This window comes from Mus musculus, chromosome 15 (assembly GCF_000001635.26).
Source record: "Mus musculus strain C57BL/6J chromosome 15, GRCm38.p6 C57BL/6J".
Taxonomy (NCBI): Eukaryota; Metazoa; Chordata; class Mammalia; order Rodentia; family Muridae; genus Mus; species Mus musculus.
The window spans coordinates 75,840,661-75,868,473 of NC_000081.6; the positions used below are offsets into that span (position 1 = coordinate 75,840,661).

A 27,813-nucleotide genomic window follows, 5' to 3' on the forward strand; every position below is an offset into this window, starting at 1 on the left:
CTCGCCTTGCTGACTTGAGAGCAGTCCTAAGTGACTGGAAACCATGTAAAGTTCAGTCCAAATCTCTAGGCTTGTCAATTCTGTGAGCACTTCTCCATCACTATTAGTATTTGGCTTGCTTATCCTGAAGATGGCAGCTTTTGTGGTATGACTGCTTCTACCCCCTGGCCTATGAGATCTACAATGTTCTGAGAGCAAGTGTCACTCCCTATACCAAAAAAAAAAAAACAAAAAAAACAAAAAACAAAAAACAAAAAAAACCAAAAAAAAAAACAAAAAAACAAAAAAAAACAGTCAGGGACCAGAAACCTGTGGTGCCTGGGTAAGAACTGGACAAGTCTTCCACTGAGGCCCTGTAGTTTACCCACTCACGGGGAAAATTGCAGGACTGCACCATAGTGCATAACTGTCTTCTCAGAACTGACGCTTCTCTAACCCAGTACGTGACAGACAGAAATAAAAAACAAAAAAACAAAAACACAATGATGACCCAACAGCTAACTAACATCATCTCCTACAGAAAAACACCTGATACCACCACCACAAGGATTTTCCAATGAAGTGACTCATGGAGCCCTGGAAGAAGAGTGAAGGAACGCCAGCAGGCTCGCTGGATCCCCAATAACCAAACACACACACACACAGGGCCTGCCTCGACCCTCGAATCCTGCCAGACACCTCCGGTCGGGTGTTAGGGAAACGCACGAAGTAGTCTCAAATAGGAAGGCCACTTGGACTCTCCTTAGGACATGCTTTTGTGGGGGAAACTTTGAAAACGATATGAACGCTTATAAAGACCAACTTGAGTCTAAACATTTGAAGCTGAAGCTGGTGCCTGGGTAGTCAGCCCTGAGTACGTGGGGGCTGTGCCTGAATCGAGCCAAAGGCACTCAACGGCAGCGGAAGAGAAACGCTTCCGAGCCAGCCGAACCTGGAAGTCGGCTGCCGCGACCACTCGCTGGTAAGACCACCGTGCTATCATCTCCTGACAGCCCCTTGGAGGCCCGGCCCGCTCCCTCGCCCCGAAGCCTGGCGGGTCTGTCACGCGAGGGCCGAACCCGACTCGGCCGCTCCGATGCCCACCCATGACGACCATCGGGAGACCGCAACCGACAGCACTCGCTTCGGAGAGGGTCTACGGCGATCACAAGAAACAAGGGAACACACGGCCCGACCGCAGCCAGCTCACCCTGCAGGAGGCGTATCTGCCGCCGCAGCTGCTCCTTTTCCTCCATCTCCGGAGTCCGCGACGCCTAGCCAGACCCCCTCGACGTCATCGCCGCGCGACTGGTCCCCGCAGGCGGGGAGGAGAGAACGCCGAACTTCACTATGCGTGGACACGGGGTTGGAAGGCACCGTCGCCCCGGCAACCCTGGAAGGACGCATGCGCAGAACGAGAAAAATCCGTCATCTTGAAGCGCCCGGAAGTGGCCCGCAATCTGGCTTCTGCACCAATTCCTGCGCATCATTTCCACCGCTGGGGGTTCCTCGGAAGACTTGGAGGAGATAGGTTGCTAACAGTTTCCCCTAGACCCAGGAATTCCTTTTATCAATTTATTTGTTTGAGACAGGATGTATTTCTGGCTGGAGAGAAACATAACTGGGGAACTCGCTATGTAGACTAGGCTGGCCTCGAACTTACGGAAGTTCTCTTTCCTCTGCCTCCGGACCTGGAATCAAAGGGATGCCATTTTAACGCCTTTGCTGCCGCAGCAGCACGAGAACAGCGAAAAGGAATCGGAGGCAATTTTTTTTTTCGGATGATTACAGGTGTTAAGAAAATTCTTGAGGGCATTTAGTAGGAAAGGCTGCAACCTCTAGAAAATACTGAAAAAAAAAAAAAACTCACGGTAGTTACCACGTGATCAGACAGTCCCACGTCTAGGTGTATAACCAACGCGTAGAAAACACCGATTCTAACATATTTGTATGTCATTATTTATAATAGCTAACCCGAATGACTGTTTACATGGAAATGGGATATTATCCAGTGATTTGTTTTGTTAGAGACAGAATCTCGCTATGTACCTCTGTCTGTCCTGGAATTCCCTATGTAGACCAGGCTGGCCTGGAACTCTCAGAAATCTGCCTGCCTCTGCCACCCAAGTGCTGCAATTAAGAGTGTGCCACTATGTAGGAATGTGCAGTATCTTTGGAGCCCTAAGGCCTCAAGTCCGGCCAAGCCTCTACCAGTGAGCTACATCTGCATAGTCTACTGTTACGCCTGAAAAAGAAGTTCTAGAAGCTGGGTTTGATAGTGAATACCTGTAAGACAAGCATTAAGAAGTGAGGGTAGGGGCTGGTGAGATGGCTCAGTGGGTAAGAGCACCCGACTGCTCTTCCGAAGGTCCGGAGTTCAAATCCCAGCAACCACATGGTGGCTCACAACCATCTGTAACAAGATCTGACTCCCTCTTCTGTAGTGTCTGAAGACAGCTACAGTGTACTTACTTACATATAATAAATAAATAAATCTTTAAAAAAAAAAAAAGAAGAAGTGAGGGTAGATAGCCGGGCAGGCCGGGCAGTGATGGGACACACATTTAATCCTAGCATTCTAGAGACAGGCAGGTGCTCTGGAGGCAAAGGCAGGAGGATCTCTGAGTTCAAGGCCAGCATAATCTACAGAGAAAGTTCCAGGACAGCCAAGTTAGGCACTGAAGGAGTTGAAAAACAAAAGGTTGGTGATAATGTCATAAGACAAGGTGCCCATGTCCCAGCTCCAGCAAGCAGCAGAACTCAGCAGCTTCGGGCATGTGGCTCTGGCTTTAGAGTCAAGAATAGAAGGGACTACTGGGGCAATTGATGCTGTTTAGCTGGAGCTAAGAAATTAGTGGTGATTATGAAGAGACCAGCATCACTGAGGTGAAATCTTCTGGGAAGTATTTTCTAAAAGCAGAAAGAAGCTGTGTTCTAGAAATAGCCGGGGATGTACCTCATGCTGGAAGCCAGACTTGGTAATGTATAAGAATCACCCAAGTGGTACTAGTTTTGAAGGCGTAAAGTGTTATGGAGAGCAGCTTAGCTTGGCACTGTGAGATGCCAGGGAAGGCCATTGGTGAAAGTGCAGCTTGAGTTGCAGTTGATGGCCCAGGCCTGAGGGATCATGCAAAGAAGTTAAGGTCAGGTACCTTAAAGGGAGCCTATGAGAGGCTATTGACGACGCCTAATTGCAGTGAGAAATCCCAGCGTATTAGAGATGCCAGCACCGCACCATGGGATGACCACCAGGAACAGCAGCAGCAGTGGAATGGAGTCAACCAGAGCCTAGAGTGCTACAGAAGGCAGAGCTGGAGAAATGACAGGTCCCTTTGGAGGAACCCCGAAAATCGTGTGGATCCCAGACATTGAAACAAGAAACTATAAACATTGAAGTTGCTTTGGAGACCCTAAAATATTCCAGAGGCCAGAGTTATGTGATACCTGGTAAGGAAATCTGCTAATAGGGAGTGGAACCCACCAAAGAGAATTGTCAATTAAGCATAAATGAATTGAAATCAGACATGGAGATGCAGAGTTTGGAGTTTCCAGCTGGCATTTGGTCTTGCTTTTGTTCAGGATTTCCTCACTCTGATGTTTTGGAATGGTAATGTATATCCTGTGACTTTGGAAGTATGTGATCTGCTTTTTGATCTTGATTTATAAGAGATTACAGTTAAGTGTTTAGATGAATCTTAGAAGAGACTTTGAACTTTGGACTTTTAACATTGCTGAGACTAGGCTATGGGACTTTTGAAGTAAGACTAAATGTATTTTGCACTATACTATGGCTAGGTGTGGCCCCCATAGACTCAAGTGTTTGACCTAGCCTATGGGGGTCAGGGAGTGGAATGTGATAGTTTGAATATGCTTGGCCCAGGGAGTGGCACTACTAGGAGGTGAGGCCTTGCTGGTGTAGGTGTGACCTTGTTAGAAGAAGTGAGTCACTGTGGGGGAGGGCTTTAAGACCTTCCTCCTTGTTGCCAGGAAACAGTCTGCCCCTGGCTTCCTTTGGGTGAAGACAATAGGACTCTCAGCTCCTCTAGTACCATGCCTGCCTGGACACTGCCATACTTTCTGCCATGATAATACTGTGTAAGCCAGCCCCAATTAAATGTTGTCCTTTATAGGAGTTGCCTTAGTCATGGTGTCTTTTCACAGCAGTGGAAACCCTAAGACTCAGACTTCTGCAACTCTTCAACCTTCAGAATTCTGAGAGAAGCCAGCACCAGCCAGCAGCTCAGGGGAGAGGGAGACCTATTGCTTCCTGCTTAGCTGTGACTCTGTGATGAGCTATAAACTCACCTCATACTGAAAATGAACCATAACAGTTCATTTCTTACACATCTACCACGGACCTTCACAATAAGTAAAAGTAAAGGAAATTTCTTCAGGTTGACTATGGGAACTCAGTTCTGCAGTAATAAAAAAGTACAGGGAGTGGAAATGTGCTAGTTAAATGTAAACATCTTACTCGAAAACATATCTTCAGCAAAACAAAGTTTATGTATAAAGGGATGTATAAAATGTATAATGTAAAAATGTATATATTAACTCAGTGGTACAGATGCTTCCCATCCAACCTAATGACCTCAGTGTGACCCCTAGAATCTACTCGGCGGAAGGAGAAAACTGAGTCCTTAAAGAAGTCATCTGGCCGAACGTGGTGGCGCACGCCTTTAATCCCAGCACTCGGGAGGCAGAGGCAGGCGGATTTCTGAGTTCAAGGCCAGCCCGGTCTACAAAGTGAGTTCCAGGACAGCCAGGGCTATGCAGAGAAACCCTGTATCAGGGGGGAAAAAAAAAATGTCATCTGACCTCCAGGTACATACCATAGCATAGGTATGCAACCAAACACACAAATAAATAAATATGTTTCTATATGTGAGTAAAATGTCCACTGCGTCAAGAATTCATATGAATTGTGCTTCTAATGAAGAACCTGCTCACACAGACAAGGATATAACCCATGGCCTGAGCCCCACCTATTGAAGCTCCCATGGCACGTACACGCAATAACAGGGACTTTGAGGACCTCAGCAATCATGATAGAAATTGCAGGTAGCTGCACAGTGGTGGCACATGCCTTTGGTCCTAGCACTCGGGAGGCAGAGGCAGGTGGATCTCATGAGTTCCAGACTTGCCTGCTCTACAGAATGAGTTCCAGGACAACAACAGAGAAACCCTGTCTTGAAAAACAAACAAACAGCAGGGCATGGTGGTACACGCCTTTAATTCCAGCACTTGGGAGGTAGAGGCAGGCGGATTTCTGAGTTCGAGGCCAGCCTGGTCTATAGAGTGAGTTCCAGGATATCCAGGACTACACAGAAAAACACTGTGTCGAGAAAAAAAAGAAAGAAAAACAGACAAACAAATGAAAGACTGCAGGGCAGGTGGAGGTCTGCATGCAAGACTAAAAAGGCCCAACTTTCCAGATCAGAACAACAAACGGAGGCTGGGGAGTCTTGGCAAGAGGATGGCCACACAGAAGCTTCAGGAAGCAAGGTGAAAAGCCACTCTCATATGGGGCATCTCTATGGAGAGGTTGAATCTATCAGAACCATCTTTGCTTCCTGCTTCCTTTTTTTCCCAATCCTGTCTGTTTACCTTCAGACCTCGCTGTCATACTCTCAGCTGAACTTTAGAATGTTTCTGGTTCTTTCCAGTCATTTTCAGCCAGATGTACCCAGGGAGTAGCTAAGGAAACAAGCCCATGAGAGATTTACATGCCAGGAGTGGTGAACGTGGGTTGGCCCTGCCCATTTCTCAACACGTAACAAGACATAGGCCCTGGCAAACTCAGAGAAGAAAGAGGAAATATCCCAACGTGTGTGAGAGGGAGTCTCTTTTTTTTTTTTTTTTTTGAAGATTTGTTTTGATGTGTTTGTTTTGTCTGCTTGTATGTCTGCACCACATCCATGCAATGCCTAAGAAAGCTGGAAGAGGGCATTGGATCACCTGGACCTCTCGTTACAGGTGCTTATGAACTGCCGTGCGGGTGCTAAGAATCAAACACTGGTCCTCTACATGAGCAACAAGCGTTCTTAAGCTCTGAGCTACCTCTTCAGACCTCTACCAGCTACATGCAGGCGTTGTTCTTGTTGTTTTCCCTTATGAAGCACGTGTTCATTGGCCTAGCCCAGTCTTACTTCCCATAAATCCCCTGCATCTCCCATCTTGTAAAGAAGTTAAAGTTGCCCTCCTGGAAGATAAACAGCACATACTCCATTATGACTGTTTCTGTCCCTCCTCCAAATTCATATGCTGAGATCCTGGTCCTTTGTGATGCATTAAGAAGTAAGGGGGGGCGGGCTGGGGAGCTGGCTCAGTGGTTAAGAGCGCCGACTGCTCTTCCGGAGGTCCTGAGTTCAAATCCCAGCAACCACATGGTGGCTCACAACCATCCATAATGAAATCTGATGCTCTCTTCTGGAGTGTCTGAAGACACACTACAGTGTACTTACATATAATAAATAAACATTTTTTTTAAAAAAATAAGTAGAGCCTTTGGTGGGTAAGGAGGTCATGGGTAAAATTCTGATGATAAATGGTCAGAGAGCTAGCTCATTTCACCACCATGTGATTTTTTTTGTTTTGTTTTGGTTTTGGTTTTTTTTTCGAGACAGGAGACAGAGTTTCTCTGTATAGCCCTGGCTGTCCTGGAACTCACTTTGTAGACCAGGCTGGCCTTGAACTCAGAGATCCGCCTGCCTCTGCCTCCCAAGTGCTGGGATTGCCCTTTTAGAAACCACCAAGAGCCCAACTGTGTAAGCACCTGTGGTAGCTAATCTTAGTTGACAACTTGACAACATCTAGAATCAGCTAAAACACAAACATCCGGGTACTGCTGTTGGGGGCTGATGATCAGTCTGCTTTGAGCAAATAGAGTCACCCTAAACTTAGGTGGCATCTTCTGCTGGCAGCCAGATAAAGGGAAGTGAAAGACAAGAGACTGGCTTTTGCCTCCTTTCTCTCACTCTCCCTGTCGAGTTCATCCCTCCTGTTGCTTTCACTGATATTAGAACCAATTTCTTTGGGCCTCCCAAGTAGACAAGACAAGACCAGCAGCTCTCCAGGAATCCTCCAGGTCCTGTTCCATGGATACAGCATCTGTTCTTGAACTATGGGCTGTGGGAAACACTTAAGTCTAAGTCTCTAGAGCAGTCTTAGTTGACTGGCCAGTTTACTAGCACTGACCCTACTGACAGGCAACCATCTGTCACATGAGAGAAGCCACTGCTTGTCTTCTGAGCACAGGACTTGAACAATGCCTCAGGAAACATGAAGCCATCTCTGCTGAGCCTCCCCAAACTCCCCAAATTAGCAGCAAATTTTAAAATTATTTTTAATTTATTAATTTTTGAAAGGTAGGAGAGCTTTGTCTACATGCCAGAAGATCCCTTTATAGATGGTTATGAGACACCATGCAGTTACTGGGAATTGAACTCAGGACCTCTAGAAGAGCAGCCAGCACTCTTAACCACTGAGCCATCTCACCAGCCCTTGTTTTCTGTTTTCTGATTTTTTTTTGTTAAGCAACTAAGTTTAGTTTTGATTTCCTTGCAGGGAAAACTGAGTGTTCAAGGATCTAGCACTGAGGTGTGTCCTCCTCTGTGCTGGTTGAATTCTCACCTGAGATCACAGCAGAGCCCTGCCTGGGCACTTGCTAAGAAGACAGGGCTTGTGGATTTACCCAAAGACGAGCAACTGTCAATGAGATGGGCACTGTCACAATTATTTTACAGACACTGATCTTGGCAGTTACACTTGTCATATTGAAGAGAAAAGCAATCCACTTCCGGGGCCAGAAAGACGGCTCAGTGGGTAAAGGCACTTGCCACCAAGCCTGACAGTATCTGGATCCCACGTGGTGGAATAGAGAACCAACTCCTAAAAATTTGACCTTCACAGGCACTCTGTGGCATACACACGTGCACGCTTGCACACACATACATGCATAAATTAGTTTGGTTTTTTTTTTTAATCCACATCTAGTGTTGACAGCAGGAGTAGAAGTGTGTAGTCAAGTCACCTTGAGAGCCATGTATGTATGTGAGTAGGGGGTGTATGCTCATAAGCAAAGGTGCTTATGGAGGCCAGAGGCATGGGGTATCCCTAGAGATGGAGTTATAACTGGGGTCTAGTCGCCCAATGTGGATGCCAGGAAACAAACTGGGGTCTTCTACAAGAGCAACTGTTGAGCCATGTCTCCCAGTGTTACTTTGTGTTGTTTTGTTTTGTTTTTGTTTTTCAAGACAGGGTTTCTCTGTGTAGCCTGGCTGTCCTGGAACTCATTTTGTAGACCAGGCTGGCCTCGAACTCAGAAATCCACCTGCCTCTGCCTCCCGAGTGCTGGGATTAAAGGCGTGCGCCACCACGCCTGGCTCCAGTGTTACCTTTTGAATATTTTATTCTTAGGAAACAATGAAGCATATTCAGGCATTACCATAAAAACTCAAGTGCCACATTGTTTATGAATTCCAAAACTATGTAATATGTTTATCACAAAATAAAACATGATATGTAAAATCAACATGATATGTACATGTGTGTATGTGTGAGGGGTTGTGGGTGTGACTTCAGCAAAACTCAGAACTGGGAAGGGTAGGTATCCGAGAATGACTGTGTTAGACTCTTCCATCATAAAACTTAAAAAGCACTTATATGAGGGCTGAAGAGATGGCTCAGTGGCTGAGAGGACTGGCTGCTCTTCCAGAGAACCCACATGGCCACTCCTAATCCTCTGTAACTCCAGTCCCAAGTGATCTGATGCTCTCTTCTCACCTCTACAGGCAGAACATGACAAAACACACAGGCAACACACCCATACACATAAAATAAAAGCCAAAAATTTAACTTATTAATTTAAAAACACAAGTTGGCCAACCCTGGTGCTCAACAGGCTCACAGCCACATCCCTGGGTGCGACAGGTTTAGTCTATACAATGGCCCTATTGCATACAGCACTGGAGTCAACCCCTGAAGCCAGCACTTCAGCTAGAATGCCAGCCTGGTTCAGCACCCACCCACCAAACATGATGCTGGCTCAGTTTCCTGTCCCCCAGCTCAAAAGACAGCTCTGCCATCTCCTGTCTTGCCTGCCCTGAGCCAGTGCTTTGTGGCCATCTACCCATGGCCTGCTCTCCCTCTGGGTTTTCTGCCTCCCACCCCATTTTGTTTTTCTCGACAGGGTTTCTCTGTGTAGCCCTGGCTATTCTGGAACTAACTCTAGACCATTCTGGTCTCAAACTCAGAGACCCACCTTCCTCTGGCTCCCAAGTAGTGGCATTAAAAGCACATGCCTCCATCACCTTGCTCTGCCTGTGTTTTTTTCTCCATGAAGCGTACCTGCTTGCAGAGAGGCCCAGATGCAAGTTGCAGTGGAGAACAGATAGCCTTTTGGCAAGCAGAGGAAACTAAGTCACACATCCATGTTGCCCATGCTGTAGTAGGCTCTTTCTTTTCCTTCCCCAAAGAACCTTTGTCTCTGGTCCCTCTCCATCCATCCCCTCTGCTTTTATGCACCACCTCCCGCACTCTCTTCCAGCTCTTACAATGCCAGGGCTTCCTCTGACCTTCCCACCTTCATCCTGATCTGGCACCAAGTCACCTTGAGTGACTTGGTCATACATACCTTCCCAGCCTTAACTCCCAACACCTCCCAGATACTGCCTCAGTAAAGTGTGTCCTGGCGCTCGTCTAAGGGGAAAGTGCTGCCACTGGACTTCCTGGTTGGGCCTCAGTGGGAGAGGATGTGCCTAGTTCTGCTGGGACTAGATGTCCCAGGGTGGGACGGTGCCCAAGAAGGGCACCTTCTCTGAGTAGAAGGAGAGGGGACAGGGGCGAGGGGGTGGATTGGTAAGGGTAAGACTGGGGGGAAAAGGTGGGAGGGAAGGGCTAGGATGTAAAGTGAATTTTTAAAGAAATCAATTATTTTTTTAAAGTATTTTTCTCTGGGGCTGGTGAGATGGCTCAGCAGGTAAGAGCACCCGACTGCTCTTCCAAAGGTCCTTAGTTCAAATCCCAGCAACCACATGGTGGCTCACAACCATCTGTAACAAGATCTGATTCCCTCTTCTGGTGTGTCTGAAGACAGCTACAGTGTACTTACATATAATAAATAAATAAATCTTTAAAAAAAAAAAAAAAAAGTATTTTTCTCTGGAGAATATAGATGGAATGTCAGATCCACTGTGTACATGTTATCTGCAGCCACACACACTTTGTCGGCCTTCAAAAGCATCTACTCCCCCTCCACTGACTCAGTCTGCACTCAGTTTGGGGATTTTTTCCATTCCACTTTCAGGGTGTGGCTCTTCAGCCTCCTTCCTGGCCAACTCAACAATCGTCCGCACGCAGGGGCCATCAGATGAGCGTGACTCTGAATGCTGCAGTGGAAAAAGCCCTTGGCAGGCTGTCCTGTACCTCCTGGAGAGAAGAGAGCAGGAAGTGACTGAAAGAGAAGTGGGCAGAGAGAGCATGCATAGCTCCAAACCCTCACTGCAAAGTCTCTCAGACCCACCAAGCTACCCCTGGCACACTTTGTTAATGTGATCTCAGCGCCCTCTTGTTAGATTCAGTAAAACTAGACACAGTAAGGCTTCAGCCCCATGTGTTTGAGACAGTGACTTTCTCAGGAGCCCTCCGAGAGATTCTTTATTCTACATGTACCTGTGCTTTGCAGGCCCAGCCCATAACACATAGAGGGTGTGTGTGTGTGTATGTGTGTTTTCTTATTTTTCTTTTTCTTTTTTTCTTTTTTCTTTTTTCTTTTTTTTTTTTTTTTAAGATGAGGAATGTATTTATTTAGCCGGGCAGTGGTGACACACGCCTTTAATCCCAGCACTTGGAAGGCAGAGGCAGGCGGATTTCTGAGTTCGAGGCCAGCCTGGTCTACAGAGTGAGTTCCAGGGTAGTCAGGGCTATACAGAGAAACCCTGTCTCAGAAAAAAAAAAAAAAAAAGATGTACTTATTTTATTTATATGAGTACACTGTAGATGTCTTCAGACACACCAGAAGAGGGCATCAGATCCCATTACAGATGGTTGTGAGCCACCATGTGGGAATTGAACTCAGGACCTCTAGAAGAGCAGTCAGTGCTCTTAACCACTGAGCCATCTCTCTAGACCATTATTTTTCTTTTTTAAAGAATTATTTGGGGGGCTGGTGAGATAGCTCAGCGGTTAAGAGCACTGACTGCTCTTCTGAAGGTCCTGAGTTCAAATCCCAGCAACCACATGGTGGTTCACAACCATCCATAACGAAATCTGACACCCTCTTCTGGAGTGTCTGAAGACAGCTACAGTGTACTTACACATAACAAATAAATAAATAAATAAATAAATAAATAAATAAATAAATAAAAAGAATTATTTGGGGCTGAAGACAGCAATAGTGTACTCATATACATTAAATATATAAATCTTTTTTTAAATTGTTTGTTTTATGTGAGTACACTGTTGCTATTTTCAGACACACCAGAAGAGAGTATCAGATCCCATTCCAGATGTTTAAAACAGTCAGTGCTTTTAACTGCTGAGCTATCTCACCAGCCCTGCTTGTTTTCTTTTTTATGGATTTATTATTATTATTTATTTATATGTAAGTACACTGTAGCTGTCTTCAGACACACCAGAAGAGGGCATCTAATCTCATTATAGATGGCTGTGAGCCACCATGTGGTTGCTGGGATTTGAACTCATGACCTCTGGCAGAGCAGTGGGTGCTCTTAACCGCTGAGCCATCTCTCCAGCCTGCTTGCTTGTTTTTTGAGACAGTGTTTCTCTATGTAGAGCCCCAGTGTCCAATGTCCTGGAACTCACTTTGTAGACCAGGCTGGCTTCAAACTCACAGAAATTCAACTCTACCTCCCAAGTGCTGGGATTAAAGGCATGTCTGGCACATAGATTTTTGTAGTTGAAACAACTCAGATAAGAGGTTTCAACTGTTCAACAGAGCCATCCCCACCACTTGCTACTGTCAAGTCATACCCTGGGTTTCCAAAACCAGTCAAATTGGGTCTAAGCCGCCTATCCACACTTCTTAGGTACTTTTTATTTGGTTTGGTTTGGTTTGGTTTGGTTTGGTTTGGTTTGGTTTGGTTTGGTTTGGTTTGGTTGGTTGGTTGGTTGGTTGGTTGGTTGGTTGGTTGGTTTTCAAAACAGGGTTTCTCTGTATAGCCCTGGCTGTCCTGGAACTCACTTTGTAGACCAGGCTGGCCTCAAACTCAGAAATCTGCCTGCCTCTGCCTCCCAAGTGCTGGGATTAAAGGCGTGCGCCACCACCGCCCGGCTTCTTACATACTTTTAAAAAACATCTTGCCAAGCCAGCAATAGTGGCACACATCTTTATTCCAACACTCAGGAGGCAGAGGCAGATGGCTCTGAGTTAAAAGCCAGCCTGGCCTACAGATTGAGTTCCAGGACAGCCAGAGCTACACAGAGAAACCCTTTCTGAAAAACAAAATACAAACAACAACAAAAAACTTCATGTCAACAAACACCTTTCCTCTTTGGAGAATTTGTATGGTTTAGATTGAATTTGGCATCCTTGACCCTAGAACAGGGCATTCCACCAGGCTCTCGGGGATATGTGGACAGCGGGAATTTGTCAGAGGCAGGAGGTATAGCTCCCCAGTGTCACCCTCAGCTACCTGAAGAGTTCCCTTAGACTTCTAAGGACCTCAACTCAGACCAGAGTTGGATTTGTACCTTTGACACATTAAAAAAAAAAATGTCAGGACTAGCCACTATGAAGCAGAGTTGGGGTGTAATAAACATATTTTAACATAGGCTTAAGCACCAGAATTAAGAAAATAAGAGGTGCTCAGATGGAAAGCATGGGCTGAAGGTTCTCAAAAAGAAATCACTCAAAGTAAGAGATACTCATGTGTGGGCACAGGCTCCTGGAGAGACAGCCATAGCTGGCTGCTTTACAACAATCATGGGTCTGGTTTTGGTGGGATTTGAAATCTTCTTCAAAAAGCTGCTAAGAAACCTAAATGAGTGGCTGGAGAAATGGCTCAGTGGTTAAGAGTTCTGACTGCTCTTCCAGAGGTCCTGAGTTCAAATCCCAGCAACCACATGGTGGCTCACAACCATCTGTCATGGGATCTGATGTCCTCTTCTGGGTGTGTGTCTAAAGACAGCAACAGTGTACTTTCATACATAAAATAAATAAATCTTTAAAAAAAAAAAACTAAATGAGACCACCAGCTGGTTCCCGGGGAACAATTTGTTGGGGGGGGGGGTCACAAAAACCCTTGTGCCCACAGACCACTGAGGACACCAGGAATATTAAACACACAGGGACCTTTTCTCAATGGAGGATACAGAATACCTGTTTTCCCATCCTGAAGGCTGGGAATGGACTTTGTTAACAACCTGATGACATATCTGTAGAGGCAGACCTCACCCACCCCTTTCTGTAGAGGGAGACCTCGCCCAAATTTTCCAGAAGGATTATCTTAGACTCTTCCTCCCTGGACCGTTACCCATCCTTACCCATCCGTAGAGGAAGCATCATCTGCACTCTGTGGACTGCTGACCTCTACACTGTCAGTCAAAGCCCACATTAGATACTAAGCTTTGAGCTATAGAACTTACCCTTGTGGACACGTAGTCACATGGACTTTGTAAAGGAATTTATATGTGGGTACACACCTTAAGCTTTATCGTGTGTCTGGAATTAGACCGGTTGTTTCCTGAAAACCTTCCTCTACATTTTACTGTGTTTTAACTCTGTTGACAATGAACTGCTGGCATTAGACTCCCGGAAGTCCGATCCAGGTTGATAAGTCAGTCTACACTGGGTTCACGTTCTCGTCTCTCCAAGCTTTTTTGCTTCCTTGCCTGTCACCTGCAAGGACCCCTGGACAATGAGCAGTAAAGAGTGAGGGCCTAGCCAGAGTGATATACATTCAGGCCTTAGACCTGGCAACACTACTTTCTTTTTCTTTTTCTTTTTCTTTTGGGGGGGGGGTGCAGCAAACTTTATTGATGGTATTCAAGAGAGTAGGTAGAGCTCCCTAGTCCCCTTCTGTTATTATGGGGGTCTGGGATGGAAATTGTGAGGGAGATGCTCAGTGTTGGGGGCCGAGTTGGGATAGGGACTCTTCAGCAACCGAGGGCCTCTCTCTTGCTCTCAGTGTCCTTGCTGGGTTGGGTGGTCCAGGGTTTCTTACTCCTTGGAGGCCATGTAGGCCATAAGGTCCACCACCCTGTTGCTGTAGCCGTATTCATTGTCATATCCGGAAATGAGCCTGACAAAGTTGTCATTGAGAGCAATGCCAGCCCCAGCATTGAAGGTGGAAGAGTGGGAGTTGCTGTTGAAGTCGCAGGAGACAACCTGATCCTCAGTATAGCCCAGGATGCCCTTCAGTGGGCCCTCAGATACCTGCTTCACCACCTTCTTGATGTCGTCATACTTGGCAGGTTTCTCCAGGCGGCATGTCAGATCCACGATGGACACATTGGGGGTAGAAACAGGGAAGGTCATGCCAGTGAGCTTCCTGTTCAGCTCTGGGATGACCTTGCCCACAGCCTTGGCAGCACCAGTGGATGCAGGGATAATGTTCTGGGCAGCCCCACGGCCATCATGCCACAGCTTTCCAAAGGGACCATCCACAGTCTTCTGAGTGGCAGTGATGGCATGAACCATGGTCATGAGCCCTTCCACGATGCCAAAGTCGTCATGGATGACTTTGGCCAGGGGGGCTGTCTTAGTCAGGGTTTCTATTCCTGCACAAACTTCATGACCAAGAAGCAAGTTGGGGAGGAAAGGGTTTATTCAGCTTACACTTCCATACTGCTGTTCATCACCAAGGAAGTCAGGCCTGGAACTCAAGCAGGGCAGGAAGCAGGAGCTGATGCAGAGGCCATGGAGGGATGTTTCTTGCTGGCTTACTTCCCCTGGCTTGCTCAGCCTGCTTTCTTATAGAACCCAAGACTATCAGCCCAGAGATGGTCCTACCCACTAGGGGACCTCCCCGCTTGGTCACTAATTGAGAAAATGCCTTACAGCTGGATCTTGTGGAAGCATTTCCCCAACTGAAGCTCCTTCCTCTGTGATAACTCCAGCCTGTGTCAAGTTAACACAAAACTAGCCAGTACAGGAGCTAAGCAGTTGGTGGTGCAGGATGCATTGCTGACAGTGTTGAGTGAGTTGTCATATTTCTCGTGGTTCACACCCATCACAAACATGGGGGCATTGGCAGAAGGGGCAGAGATGCTGACCCTTTTGGCTCCACCCTTCAAGTGGGCCCCAGCCTTCTCCGTGGTGGTGAAAAACGCCAGCAAAATGCACGACATACTCAGCACTGGCATCACCCCATTTGATGTTAGCGGGGTCTCGCTCCTGGAAGATGGTGATGGGCTTCCCCTTGATGACAAGTTTCCCATTCTTGGCCTTGACTGTGTCCTTGAATTTGCTATGGGTGGAGTCGTACTGGAACATGTAGACCATGCAGTTAAGGTCAATGAAGGGGTCATTGATGGCAACAATCTCCACTTTGCCACGTGGAGAGCAGATGGCAGCCCTGATAACCAGGCACCCAATACGGCCAAATCCGTTCATACCGACCTTCACCATTTTGTCTACGGGAGGAGGCTGGCAATGCACAAAAAGATATGGCTGTCTCTGGAACAGGAAGGAGCAGAAAGCCGCAATGCTACTTTCAACATAAAATATCTGCATATGAAAACGTTATCTCTGTGTCAGCAGCCTTTACTGCAAATGTTAATCTGCTGCTGAAAGGTTCCAATCCGACCCCAGAATGAGTGAGGGGGTTCTTTCCCTTCCTGTGCCCTCATATATTTCCGTTTTGCTATCCTGCCTCTGTCTCACAATCCAGTCTTCCATCTGCTAAGTCCTGGGCCTTCAGGGATCACCAACAGATGAAAAACAAGCCCTACCCCCAAAGCAGTGTCTGGCAGAAAGACCTGGGAGAGATGCTGTGGGTGGGTGGAGGTGGGGGACACGGGCCACTATGTCCTGTCATCCCATCCAGCTACTGCTGGGATCTGACTCCCTCAAGAAGAAATAGAATGAGAAGGATGTGCCAGGGATGGGACACATACAGGTGGGCCTGGGCTACATGAGGTAACAGGGGCCCCCTTTAACCTCCACTGCCTGTTCCCAGTGCTGGGCCACTTTCCCTTCCCTCAGTATCCTGGGTCTTTCTGCAACCTCTTCTGACTCCTCCCATCCCATCTGGACCCAAAAAGCAACCAGATGGTTGCTCCCATTGCCTTTGCTCCTGCCCCTGCTGTCTGCCCAGCTTCTGCTTCAGCCACCCAGTGCTGCCTGCAAGATGGGCTGAAAGCTAAAGGGCTGGAGGTGGAGCCACGCTGATGCCTCCCTCCCTCTGGGGCCCATGTGGCAGCCTAACTAAGGGCTTAGGAACTAGATAGAAGCTCCTCCCTACATCCTCCCTCACATTCCTAGATCCTCTAGTTATATACAGAGTCCTGACTATGCTCCCCACCCCCAACCCCAAGGCTGGCCACTAGACTAGTCCTGAATCCCTTTTGTCACTGGCCTTCTTGTATTCCACAACTTGTCCCTGTTCTGTGGCCAGGGTCGTTAATCCCTGAGGTTCACTGCTGTTGTTGGCCCGGTGCCACCGTTTTTTGAGCCAGTGCCAATTCTGGCGGGCAGTGACTGCACAGTATACTTCCCCTTTAGCAGGACCGTACATGTACAGGCACACCTCACTAAATGACCCTTCTCCCACTCTCCCCAGAATTCTGGCCCAAGGGTCTCAGGCCCTGGTCACAATTTAGCCACAAAGGCTTGTCCAGATTTTGCCCAGAGTGGCCTTGGTCATCCTTAGAGACTCCCAAAACCCATAACCTAATCAGAAGGAGGAAGCCCCGTGACACAGGGTGCCTGGGAGTTGCAGCAATGTGTCCCACACTGCTTGACCTTCAAGAGGAACTAGGGGCCCTCAGCCTGTGAGTGGGGCCAGAGTGGGGATTGGGGACTGGCCTTGTACACACACACACACACAGGCCTTCCTGCTGGGCTTCACACCCTGTCCTCTCTGGCTGACTGGCTGGAGCCAACATGCCCAGCACTTTTGGTTTGGGGTTATTATTAAAGAACTGAAAATGTGAGTAAGGGATGCACGGCAGAAGCACATGCAGCCAGGCCATTGGCTCCCTCAAACCACTGTCTGCAGAGGGCAGGCGCAATGGGCCACAGCCTGTTTTGCCCTCCCTGTGGATGGCAGGCACCTACCTAGCCTCCATGCCCCAGAAAGTCCTGACTCCCCACGCCCTGGTTTTCTAATAAAGTAAACCAGAGATCAGCAAGGGGGTTCAGTGAACCAAGGCACCTGTTCCCAAGCCAGAGGACCTGAGCTTGATCCCCATGGCCAACTCTGGAAGGTCGTCCTCTAACCTTAACAAGCCCACTGTAATTCAATGTGTACATACCTGCACGCACATATGTATGCATACTCGCGCGCACACTCGCGCACATACACACACACACACACACACACACACGCATGCACACACAAAAACATCAAATGTAATACAAATTCTTAAAAACTGACAAATAAAACAGAAGTAAAACAAAACCTATCAGATCCTGCTGAAAACCCACACGATGAAGCCACCCTGTACCCTAAAGGCCACTTCCAGCAGGGCGCTGTGGCTCGTGGTCATAACCTCAGCACTCGGGGAGGCAGGAGCATCAGGATCTCCATGAGTCTGAGGCCAGCCTGGTCTACAGTGAGCTCCAGCACAGCCAGGGATACATAAAAAGACCCTGTCTCAAAACAAAGCCCACTTGCCACGGTCCCTGGACTAGAACCGGCCCCAACTGGAAAGGGAGAAATAAGCAGCAAGGCTGGGCGTGGCTCATGAGGGTCAGTACTGTTCAGAAAGGGACCAGGGGGACATTGAAGACTTGGTGTGTCAGGCAGAGTCACTTCCTGCAGTGGACAGACAGCCCTGGCCTGGCACAAGCCCCACCAATACACTCAAATACATGTGTTCTGCAAATGTGCCCACATAAACACAAACACATCTATACTTCCAGATACACACACTTGCACATGCTCCCATAGAAAAAAGAATGCACACACTTACAGGCACAAACACACGAACAAGTAAATATACGCATGCCCACATAATACATACAGGTATAAAGACACATATGTGCAACATACACGTACTGTTTGGGCTTGACTCTTGTTGCTGTGGTAAAACCCTCTGGGAAGAGAAGGATTTATTTGGCTTATAAGTCACAGTTCATCTTTGAAGGAAGGCAGCACAGGCAGCTGTAGCAGATCCCGTGGAGGGAAGCTGCTTTCTGGCTCATTCCCAGGCCTATGCGCCCCACGGGTTTCTTATATAGCCCAAGCACATCTAAGGATGCCTAGGGATGATACCACCCACAAAGGGCTGGCCCTTCCTACATAAATCACCACGAAAGATGAAAGCCCCACAGACCAATCTAACCTAGACAATTCTTGAGCTTCCCCATCCCACGTGACTCTAGGTTGAATCACATTGACAACTGAAGCAAACTAGGACACATACATCTATACTCAGCCCTACCCTCCTGAGAGTCTCCTACTGAAACCAACAAGGAGATGGACTTAGGACCAGCAAATGAGCTCAAGGTGTACCCAAAGCCCCACAGACCCTCTACCTGATGAACTGGTTCTGGGATTTTTGTCCACACAAGATAATGTTTCCTTTTTGTCTGGATCTAATTTCTCTTTTGTCTGAATCTAACTTCCTAGTTTTGTGCAGTGGCACAACATTCCAGGGACACCAGAAATCACCTGCAGGGTAGGGCAGGGACCCCAGCTTCATCACTAGAACCTGCTACAAGAAAACACATAGCTTAGCATAGCTCGTGTCTTTAGCATTGTAAGTATGCTAATTCATACTGCAGAGCCTTCAGGGCAAGTCTCAGGCCAGGCACAGGGAGGCATGCGTAGTTGTGCACTTGCACACATACACACACACACACACACACACACACACAGAGAGAGAGAGAGAGAGAGAGAGAGAGAGAGAACAAGTCTTTAATGTAAAAGCCTAGAAGCAGCAGAATGGAGTACCTCACGAAGGGATAAAGGGCTCCATTGCCAAGACATCTCTGATCTCTGCCCTGGGTATCTCTAGCCAGATCCAAGGTCACAAGGCTTGCATTAGCAGGTGAGCAGAGCTTGGTTTACATCCCCTTTCCCCAAGGCAGGAAGGATGCTGATCCCTCAGGAAGAGAGAAGGCAAAGAAGAAAAGCCCCCTATGCCTAGAGCCAACAACCCCAGAACTTTTCACTTCAGATTACTTTTAAAGTACCGAAAAACGTGAACAAGGAATTGCATCAGCCAAGCTCCCATCTGGAGCAGTGCCCAATCTTCATCATGGAAGCATCACGTGTATGGGCCCCTCCGAAAGCGAGAGCCTACAAATCCCTTAGAGTCAGAATATGAATGAGCTTGAGTTCTGGGGTCCCAGTAGAGATCAGCTCGGTCTAGCAATATGTCCAAATGAAACGTTGGACTGCAAACATCCCTGAAGAGATGAGAGATGTCAATGAAGGGACCCGGCAGTAGCCTGTTTCCACCATGGCCAAGCCTGAGAGAGGGGACACTCTCAAGAGCCTTACATTAAGCTCAAGCCACACTGTTCCAATCCACAGCCTAAGAGAGGCCTTCGAGGGCTGATTATAAGCAACCATGTGCTGGAGGTTAAGTCCACAGCACCTGATACCAAAACACTATGGCCCTGAGGAGCCTGTAGCTGGGTTGAATGCTTCTACTAAACTCCAGATTTATTTAAAACTTTTTTTCTTTATTTTTATTTTATGCTTTGTCTCCTAGTATGTCCCTCTCTGTGTGTAAGGCCCTATGTGTGTGTAGTGCCCACGAAGGCCAGAAGGACTCACTGGATCCTCTGGAACTTGGTCACCAGCTACCATATGAGTGTTAGGAACTGATCTTGAATCCTCTGTAAGACTGCATATGCCCTTAACTGCGGGGCCATCAGACTGCACATGCTCTTAACTGCAGGGCCATCTCTATAGCCCCCCAGGAGTCCAGAGCTTTTTAAGTAAATGTCGTTATTGAGAAGCAATTCATATATCATACACTCGAGCCATTTAAAAGTGCATAATTCTGTGAGTCTAGTATATTCAAACATGTACAGGCAGGGTGGCTCATGCCTTTAATCCCAGCATTCACGAGGCAGAGGCAGGTAAATCTCTGTGAGTCCCAAGATAGTCTTGTTTATTTATTGAGCTTCAGGCTAGCAGGGGATACATAAAGAGACCCTGTCTCAAAGTTAAATTAAATAAACAAATGCATACATAAATAAACTCGTGTGGCTACTGCCCACACCCCAGGACACTGGCAACCATGAACAGTTGGCTTACTTGGGGGATTTCATACAAAATGGCTTGCACAGTGATGTGTCATTTTTTTGTTTGTTTGTTTGTTTGGTTGGTTGGTTGGTTGGTTGGCTTGGATTAGTTTTGGTCTGGCTTCTTCCGCTTGTGGCCGTGTTTTCAGGGTTTATCCACATTCTGCAATGTGTCTTATAGGTGTACTCAAGCTTCTCAGTAGCCATGCAAGCGCCCTATTGAGGGTTGGTGACAGAGCTTGGTCATAGGGGGCTTTCTTGCCTAGTGTGTGCAGGGCCCAGAACTGGACAAAATTTTAATCTATGTATGAATTGATTGTCATTCAGGTCACTTGAGGGTTATCTGCTTGACTCTTTAAAATGTTACCATGGAAACTGGAGAGATGGTGCAGGGGTTAAGAGCACTTGCTGCTCTTACAGAGGACGGGGACTCAAGTCCTGGCACCCACATATGGTGCACTTGCATATATGCAGACAAAACACTCCCACACGTGGGATATAAGTTTTTAAAATCTCAAGAGGAAAATTTAAACTCTACAGCAAACATTGGTGTAGGCATATCTGTTTGACCTTCTGTTTGCTGTATGAGAAACACTTCACCATTGATAGCCACAACCCCAAGATGACCTCTTGCTTTGGATATGCACCTACAAGTCCAATTGCTAGGTCACCTGGTAACTCTACATTCACCCGTTTGAAAAATTGTGGATGTATTCTAGAGCAGCTCTGTTTTCAATTTCCTGTCTGCAAGGACCATGGGGTTTGCTTTACTGCTATTTACTTAGGATGTCAGCCAGCAGAGTAGCTTTGATGCTATCTAGTTTTGATTTGCATTTTCCTGATAACTAATGGTGTGCTTGCTGGCAACTGGTTCAGTTGTGTATTCCTAGAGAAGTCCATTCAGATCTTTTACTATGGCCCAGGTGTTTAAGAAAGAATAAGTGAAGCCTGGTGGTGGTGGCGCACGCCTTTGATCCCAGCACTTGGGAGGCAGAGGCAGGTGGATTTCTGAGTTCGAGGCCAGCGTGGTCTACAGAGTGAGTTCCAGGACAGCCAGAGCTACACAGAGAAACCCTGTCTCGAAAAAAAAAAACCAAAGGGGGGCGGGGTGGGGGGGAAGCGCTGCGAACTTGGAGGAACCCGAACTAGAAGAAAGCGAAGCTCCCGGATCGCAGGGAATTCCCGAAGCCCAGGCGGGCTCCGGGGAGGAGGAGGAGGAGGAGGCTAGGGCAGGCTGCGCAGCTGTTCCGGGAGGGAGGGCTCCTTGAAAGCACCGCGCCCGCTACGTCGGGCTGAAGCTTTACGGTTTCACTTTTGTGTCCTGCCGCCTGAGTTCCGCTCTTGGTCGTGGCTCCCGTTGCTCCCGGGTTGAGCAGACAATAGACCCCTCCCCGGCATCCCAGCAGGTCCTCGCTTCGCTTGGTGGACCCAGATACCTCGGCAGGGGTGAAAAATCGAGGTGAGCCACCCTGCTACCCAGCTCTTCCAGAGCCCAGCCGCCCCTCCTCTATCTAGTGTGGTCTACGCTATGGCCTGGATGCTTGCTTGTTGAGTTGGGGATTTAGCCCTTCCCAGAAGCCCCACTATACCTTGAAGACAGTTTGAAGGGGCCCTAGCAGCTAGGGTCTACCCTCTATGGAGGTCACCCACTAGTGATACAGTGGGACAAGCCTGGTTTGGACTTGACACTGGGGCGGGAAGAGGGGACCGAGTGGGGGGAGGGGAAGGAGGGGGGACTCTCTAGGCTTCTGGGATGATTCCTTGACCCATAAGTCCCTCCCTGATCACCAAGGGCCTTCCTGCCTCACTCTCCACCGTTAGCCCAGAGACCCAGTTTCCTAGGTGTAGAGTTGTTCCTCCACAGTGCCCAGGTTGTCTGTCCCAGGCCTGTTTTGGCCTCTGACCCATGAAAGTTCAATCAGGTCAGGTAGCTCACAGAGCTGTACATGAGAGCCCTGGAGGAAACCACTGAGCCCTGGAACACTGGCTTTGCTGTGGGCTCCTGTGCTAAATCCCTTAGAAGTGGGGGCTTGTGTTCCTTCCCCAGCCTTGGCCCTCAGCCAGGGAGAGCAACAAGGTATCTTAGACTTTAGCAATTGGCCAAAGGCTATGCACAGTAATTAATGATGTAGATAGTATAGACCTACTACAGACTACCTCCTCCTCCTCCTCCCCCTCCCCCTCCCCCTCCCCCTCCTCCTCTTCCTCCTAAGTGCTGTGGCCCCAAGGAGAGACAGATAGGCGAGCCACGGAGTGAATCGTGTCTGTGTTGTGTTGGTCGGGCAGGAATGTGCCAGGACTAACAAGGCAAGGCTACTTTGAAGGGATGGGGTTCCTGAGTGCTGGAGGAACTAAGTACGGAGCCCTGCCGTCTGCCCCCAGGACCATGCCATCGGCCTTTGAGAAAGTGGTCAAGAATGTGATCAAGGAGGTAAGCGGCAGCAGAGGCGATCTCATTCCGGTGGACAGCCTGCGGAACTCCACCAGCTTCAGGCCCTACTGCCTTCTGAACAGGAAATTTTCAAGCTCAAGGTTCTGGAAACCCCGTTATTCATGTGTCAACCTGTCAATCAAGGACATCCTGGAGCCCAGTGCTCCAGAACCAGGTATCTTCTTTCCCATCTTGATCCCCCAAGATTGAACAGAAGGGAATGGGCAAAGCCCAGCCTGCCATCTAACTGGGCATGTTCAACTCTACTCCTCTGGTCCTATTTCCAGAGTAGGGAGGTTTTTTTTTTTAATTAATTAATTTATTTATTTATTTTACGTATGTGAATACACTGTAGTTGGACAGATGGTTGTGAGCAATCATGCAGTTGCTGGGAATTGAACTCAGGACCTCTGTTCCCTCCAGCCCTACTTGCTCTAGCCCAAAGATTTATTTATTATATGTAAGTACATTGTAACTGTCTTTAGACACACCAGAAGAGGGCGTCAGATCTCATTACAGACGGTTGTGAGCCACCGTCTATAGAACCCGTGGAGTCCCAGAGTGGTCAAGGGGGTACTGACCTGACAGGAGACTGAGCTGCTTACCGATGGAACGTAGTGCTGTGGTTGCTGGGATTTGAACTCAGGACCTTCAGAAGAGCAGTCAGTGCTCTCAACCACTGAACCATCTCTCCAGCCTGAGTAGGGAGTCCTTTAAAGGTCCCATCACTACAGAGGAAAGACAAGGCAGTGGCTCCTGGACTAGGACCTTAGAGCTGGTCTCGTTTTAGAACCGGAGTGTTTTGGCTCCTTCAAAGTCTCTGATGTCGTCGATGGGAACATTCAGGGCAGAGTGATGTTGTCAGGCATGGGAGAAGGGAAAATTTCTGGTGGGGCTGCAGTGTCTGACAGTTCCAGTGCCTCCATGAATGTGTGTATACTGCGTGTGACTCAGAAGACCTGGGAGACCATGCAGCATGAAAGGTGAGCCCCTGAAGGGAAGGCATGCCGCTTCCCTTACCTTGAGCAGCCGTGCTTCTAGGGAGCGTTGCTGGGTTGTGGGCATCAGAAGGGTTCTGAGGCAGTATCTCTCAGCACTGAATGAGGGAAGCCCCAGAGGAGTGGAGTAGTAGAAACAACAGCAGGTTGGGAAGGATGCTCAGCCTCTGTTGCCAGGACTGTATCCTGAAGATCAGGATATAGAGGCAGGGCCCAAGAGCCTTAGAATCAGGCTGAGCTCCTGGTTGCTTGGAGCATTTACGGATCGTACACAATGGAGTCCCTCCACAGGCACGAGTGTCCACTTCTCCGTGTTTGAACTTGTCATACCCCACAACCACCTAGACACAGTTGGGAGTGCCCTGGAGGGGGAGAGGGTCCCAAGCCTGGTATCCACAGACTTCCTGGATTCCCTAGCCTTTCCATCTCACCTGTCAGCGGGATGGGAGGCAGGGAAACTGATCCATGGTGGGCGAGCCCCAGCAATCTTTCTGTAGGCACCTTCAGCAGCCTGAGAACAAAATCCTGCAACAGCTTCGGAGTCGTGGGGATGACCTGTTTGTGGTGACCGAGGTGCTGCAGACAAAGGAGGAAGTGCAGATCACTGAGGTCCACAGCCAAGAGGGCTCAGGCCAGTTTACGCTGCCTGGAGCTTTATGCTTGAAGGTGTGTGGATGCCTAGCCCTAACACCTGCCTAGTCCTACTTGGACACATAGTAATGGCAGGAATCTTAGAAGCCAGGGACAACATCCCTGGCAGTGGTGGAAGACTCTACTAAGGCCCCTCCAGAAGTAAGCCATAGTCCCACTTGCCCAGTTAGCTGGAACCAGTAAAGGCTGGATTGGCCATTACCAATGGAGAGCCCGTCACCAGCACACACACACACACACACACACACACACACACACACACACACACACCCATTCATAGCTATTCATTCTACACCCCTGAACCCATATCCATTCTTCAGGGTGAAGGCAAGGGCCACCAAAGCCGGAAGAAGATGGTGACCATTCCTGCAGGCAGCATCCTGGCATTCCGAGTGGCCCAACTGCTTATTGGCTCTAAATGGGGTGAGTGCCGAGGGACTGTCTCTAGAGCCCAGACTATGTGGCAGAAAAGCAGGAAATCTGGAAGGCTTCAGCTAGCCAGGGGATGCTGTGGGCATCTGGATGCATCATCTCCCAGACAGGATGGTGAAGTGTGCCAGGAACTGATATGTGGGTGGTAAGGGTGGGATCTCATGAGGTCCCACGAGCCCTGGGGATAAGTGAGTTGGTGACCTGCTTGCTTCTGCCTGCTACCAGATATCCTTCTCGTCTCAGATGAGAAACAGAGGACCTTTGAGCCCTCCTCAGGTAAGGCCCTACATACCACTATGCTTGAGATGTCCTGTGCTCAGGGCATGAGGTGGGCACATACACATACACACGTATACACAAGGGTGAGGCTCAACTCAGGTGATGTTGCTGGGCCTGCTTAGCTTTCCATCTGCCCTGGGCTGCCATTTGTAGGAGGGATGGATCTGGGAGGATCCAGGGTAAAATCTCAGCCCTGTGTGACATGAGACAATGGTCCCTGGGTCACTGCACAAAACAGCTCTTCCCCTTCTGCCACCCTCATGTGCTGCCTAGGTGACAGAAAAGCAGTGGGCCAGAGGCACCATGGCCTCAATGTGCTTGCTGCGCTTTGTTCCATCGGAAAGCAGCTCAGTCTCCTGTCAGGTCAGTACCCCCTTGACCACCCTGGGACTCCACGGGTTCTGTGTCTGCTCCCTGGATCTACCCGCTCCTAACTCCAGTTCCCCAAGACCTCACAGGCTGCCTGCCCTCTGTCCCTCCAGATGGGATTGATGAGGAGGAATTAATTGAGGCGGCAGACTTCCAGGGCCTGTATGCTGAGGTGAAGGCTTGCTCCTCAGAACTGGAGAGCTTGGAAATGGAGTTGAGACAACAGATACTGGTGAACATCGGAAAGATTTTACAGGACCAGCCCAGCATGGAAGCCTTAGAGGCCTCAGTAAGTGAGAGTGTTAGAGGTGGACAGGGTCTGCCCAAGCCTGCCCAGCCTCACTTACCCCATCCCTACCTCAGCTAGGGCAGGGCCTGTGCAGTGGCGGCCAGGTGGAGCCTCTGGACGGCCCAGCTGGCTGCATCCTTGAGTGTCTGGTGCTTGACTCTGGAGAACTGGTGCCGGAACTCGCAGCCCCTATCTTCTACCTGCTGGGAGCACTGGCTGGTGAGCAGCTCGAGGAGGGGTTAGTAAGGGACAGGAAGGGAGGACAAGGTTCTATATTGGGCATTCTGGAACCCTCTCTCAGCCCAGATCTCTCCCCAGTGCTGAGTGAAACCCAGCAGCAGCTGCTAGCTAAGGCTCTGGAGACAACGGTGCTGTCAAAGCAGCTGGAGTTGGTGAGAGGACATGGCCTTGGGGATGCAATGGGGCCCTGGGTACATCAAGGAAGGTTGACACAGGCAGGTGCTGCATCCCTCGGGCTCAAACTACAGGCTGCATCTATAACCTCTTACTCTCCTCTGTTGGTAGGTGAAGCACGTCTTGGAACAGAGCACCCCGTGGCAGGAGCAGAGTTCTGTGTCCCTGCCCACCGTGCTCCTTGGGGACTGCTGGGATGAAAAGAATCCCACCTGGGTCTTGCTAGAAGAATGTGGCCTAAGGCTGCAGGTAGAATCCCCCCAGGTGCACTGGGAACCAACGTCTCTGATCCCCACAAGTGCGCTCTATGCCTCCCTGTTCCTATTGTCAAGTCTAGGCCAGAAACCTTGTTAGCCTGTGGGCCTCCCTTCCCACAACATCTCCATGTCCTACCCTCCAGCCAAGGTAGAATCTTGCCAAGCCTAGCCTTTGGGAAGCCAAGAACCATACTCAGTCACAGGGTTATAATGCACTGAGATCCAGAAGTTGGGAAAACTCAATAAATGTACAAAGGAAAGCATAATGCTGTGTTGAGGGGTACTGGATCCTCGGTGGGATGGGGAAGGGTGGGGTCTGCCCACACAGAATCAAAATGGATAGGATGGCTATCACCTCACTCCTGTCTCCCTGTGAGGCCATAGTGAGTCTGCCCTGTTGTGTGACAGACTTTTCCTGAGGAGACACGAGCAAATGTCTGTTTACCCCTTGTCTTAGTTAGGGTTTCTACTGTTATGGTGTGCCACCATGACCAAGGCAACTCTTATAAAGGAAAACATTTAATTGGGGGTGTGTCTTAGTCAGGGTTTCTATTCCTGTACAAACTTCATGACCAAGAAGCAAGTTGGGGAGGAAAGGGTTTATTCAGCTTACACTTTCCACATTGCTGTTCATCACCAAAGGAAGTCAGGACTGGAACTCAAGCAGGGCAGGAAGCAGGAGCTGATGCAGAGGCCATGGAGGAATGTTTCTTGCTGGCTTGCTTCCCCTGGCTTGCTCAGCCTGCTCTCTCTTATAGAACCCAAGACTGCAAGCCCAAGGATGGTCCCACTCACAAGGGGCCTTTCCCCCTTGATCACTAATTGAGAAAATACCCCACAGCTGGATCTCATGGAGGCATTTCCCCAACTGAAGTTCCTTTCTCTGTGATAACTCCAGCCTGTGTCAAGTTGACACAAAACTAGCCAGTACAGGGTGACTTAGAGTTTCAGAGGTTCAGTCCATCATCATCATGGTGGGAAACACGGCAGCCCCCAGGCAGACTTAGTGCTGGAGCAGGAGTTTAGAATTCTACATCTTGATCCTCAGGCAGCAGAAGGAGACTGGGTGCCACACTGGGTGTCCCTTGAGCATAGGAGACCCCTACAGTGATGTACTTTCTTGAACAAGGGGACTCCTATTCCAACAAGGCCACACCTCTTCATAGTGCCACTCCCTATGGGCCAAGAATGCAAACAAAGTCTGTGGAGGTTTTATCTGTTCAAACCACCACACCCCAGTTAGGAAACCCGGGACAGTCCAAAGCATGAATATGACCAAAGTCCAACTTGGTGAGCTAAATGATTGTATTGGGATTAATTGCAGGAATGTG

The 27,813-nt window shown here is 48.7% G+C and overlaps 2 protein-coding genes, 2 long non-coding RNA genes and 1 pseudogene across 11 annotated transcripts in view; 3 read left to right on the plus strand and 2 right to left on the minus strand.

The window, feature by feature from the left end:
- The window catches only part of Zc3h3 (zinc finger CCCH type containing 3), an 87,632-nt gene extending 86,231 nt beyond the window's left edge, over nucleotides 1–1,401 (minus strand). Inside the window, exon 1 of one of the 5 annotated variants that reach the window (XR_003951363.1) lies at nucleotides 1,190–1,365. Coding sequence is in view for 3 of the 5 variants with exons in the window: in XM_017316551.1 (XP_017172040.1) it covers nucleotides 1,190–1,386 (197 nt within the window). In the remaining 2 variants the exon portion in view is untranslated. Of the gene's footprint in view, nucleotides 1–1,189 lie in introns of all 5 variants that reach the window. The other 4 variants (XM_017316551.1, XM_011245566.2, NM_172121.1 and 1 more) reach the window with 4 other exon arrangements.
- A 1,443-nt stretch (nucleotides 1,402–2,844) lies between these two features.
- On the plus strand, nucleotides 2,845–4,510 carry Gm34851. The gene is made up of 2 exons (XR_384203.2): nucleotides 2,845–3,426; nucleotides 4,141–4,510. It is a non-coding gene; the product is annotated as a predicted gene, 34851 (long non-coding RNA).
- A 797-nt stretch (nucleotides 4,511–5,307) lies between these two features.
- Nucleotides 5,308–6,917, plus strand: Gm46523. The gene is made up of 2 exons (XR_001781723.1): nucleotides 5,308–5,484; nucleotides 5,956–6,917. It is a non-coding gene; the product is annotated as a predicted gene, 46523 (long non-coding RNA).
- Gm9568 (predicted gene 9568) lies at nucleotides 13,958–15,586 on the minus strand (annotated as a pseudogene).
- Gsdmd (gasdermin D) lies at nucleotides 21,484–26,748 on the plus strand. Of its 4 annotated transcripts, none has more exons than XR_384037.4 (11): nucleotides 21,484–21,821; nucleotides 22,745–22,968; nucleotides 23,584–23,776; nucleotides 24,289–24,457; nucleotides 24,763–24,865; nucleotides 25,100–25,150; nucleotides 25,427–25,516; nucleotides 25,636–25,811; nucleotides 25,886–26,049; nucleotides 26,130–26,203; nucleotides 26,337–26,748. XR_384037.4 is itself a non-coding variant. In NM_026960.4 (11 exons), exons 2-11 carry the CDS (start codon nucleotides 22,749–22,751, stop codon nucleotides 26,577–26,579), a joined length of 1,464 nt encoding a protein of 487 aa, NP_081236.1. In that variant the 5' UTR covers nucleotides 21,679–21,821; nucleotides 22,745–22,748; the 3' UTR covers nucleotides 26,580–26,744. The 4 variants fall into 4 exon arrangements, 3 of the variants coding, with proteins under 3 accessions (XP_006521405.1, XP_006521406.1, NP_081236.1); NM_026960.4 differs by having other exon boundaries at nucleotides 21,679–21,821; nucleotides 25,886–26,030; nucleotides 26,337–26,744; XM_006521342.4 differs by lacking the exon at nucleotides 26,337–26,748 and having other exon boundaries at nucleotides 25,886–26,030; nucleotides 26,113–26,199.
- Nucleotides 26,749–27,813: the final 1,065 nt, after the last annotated feature.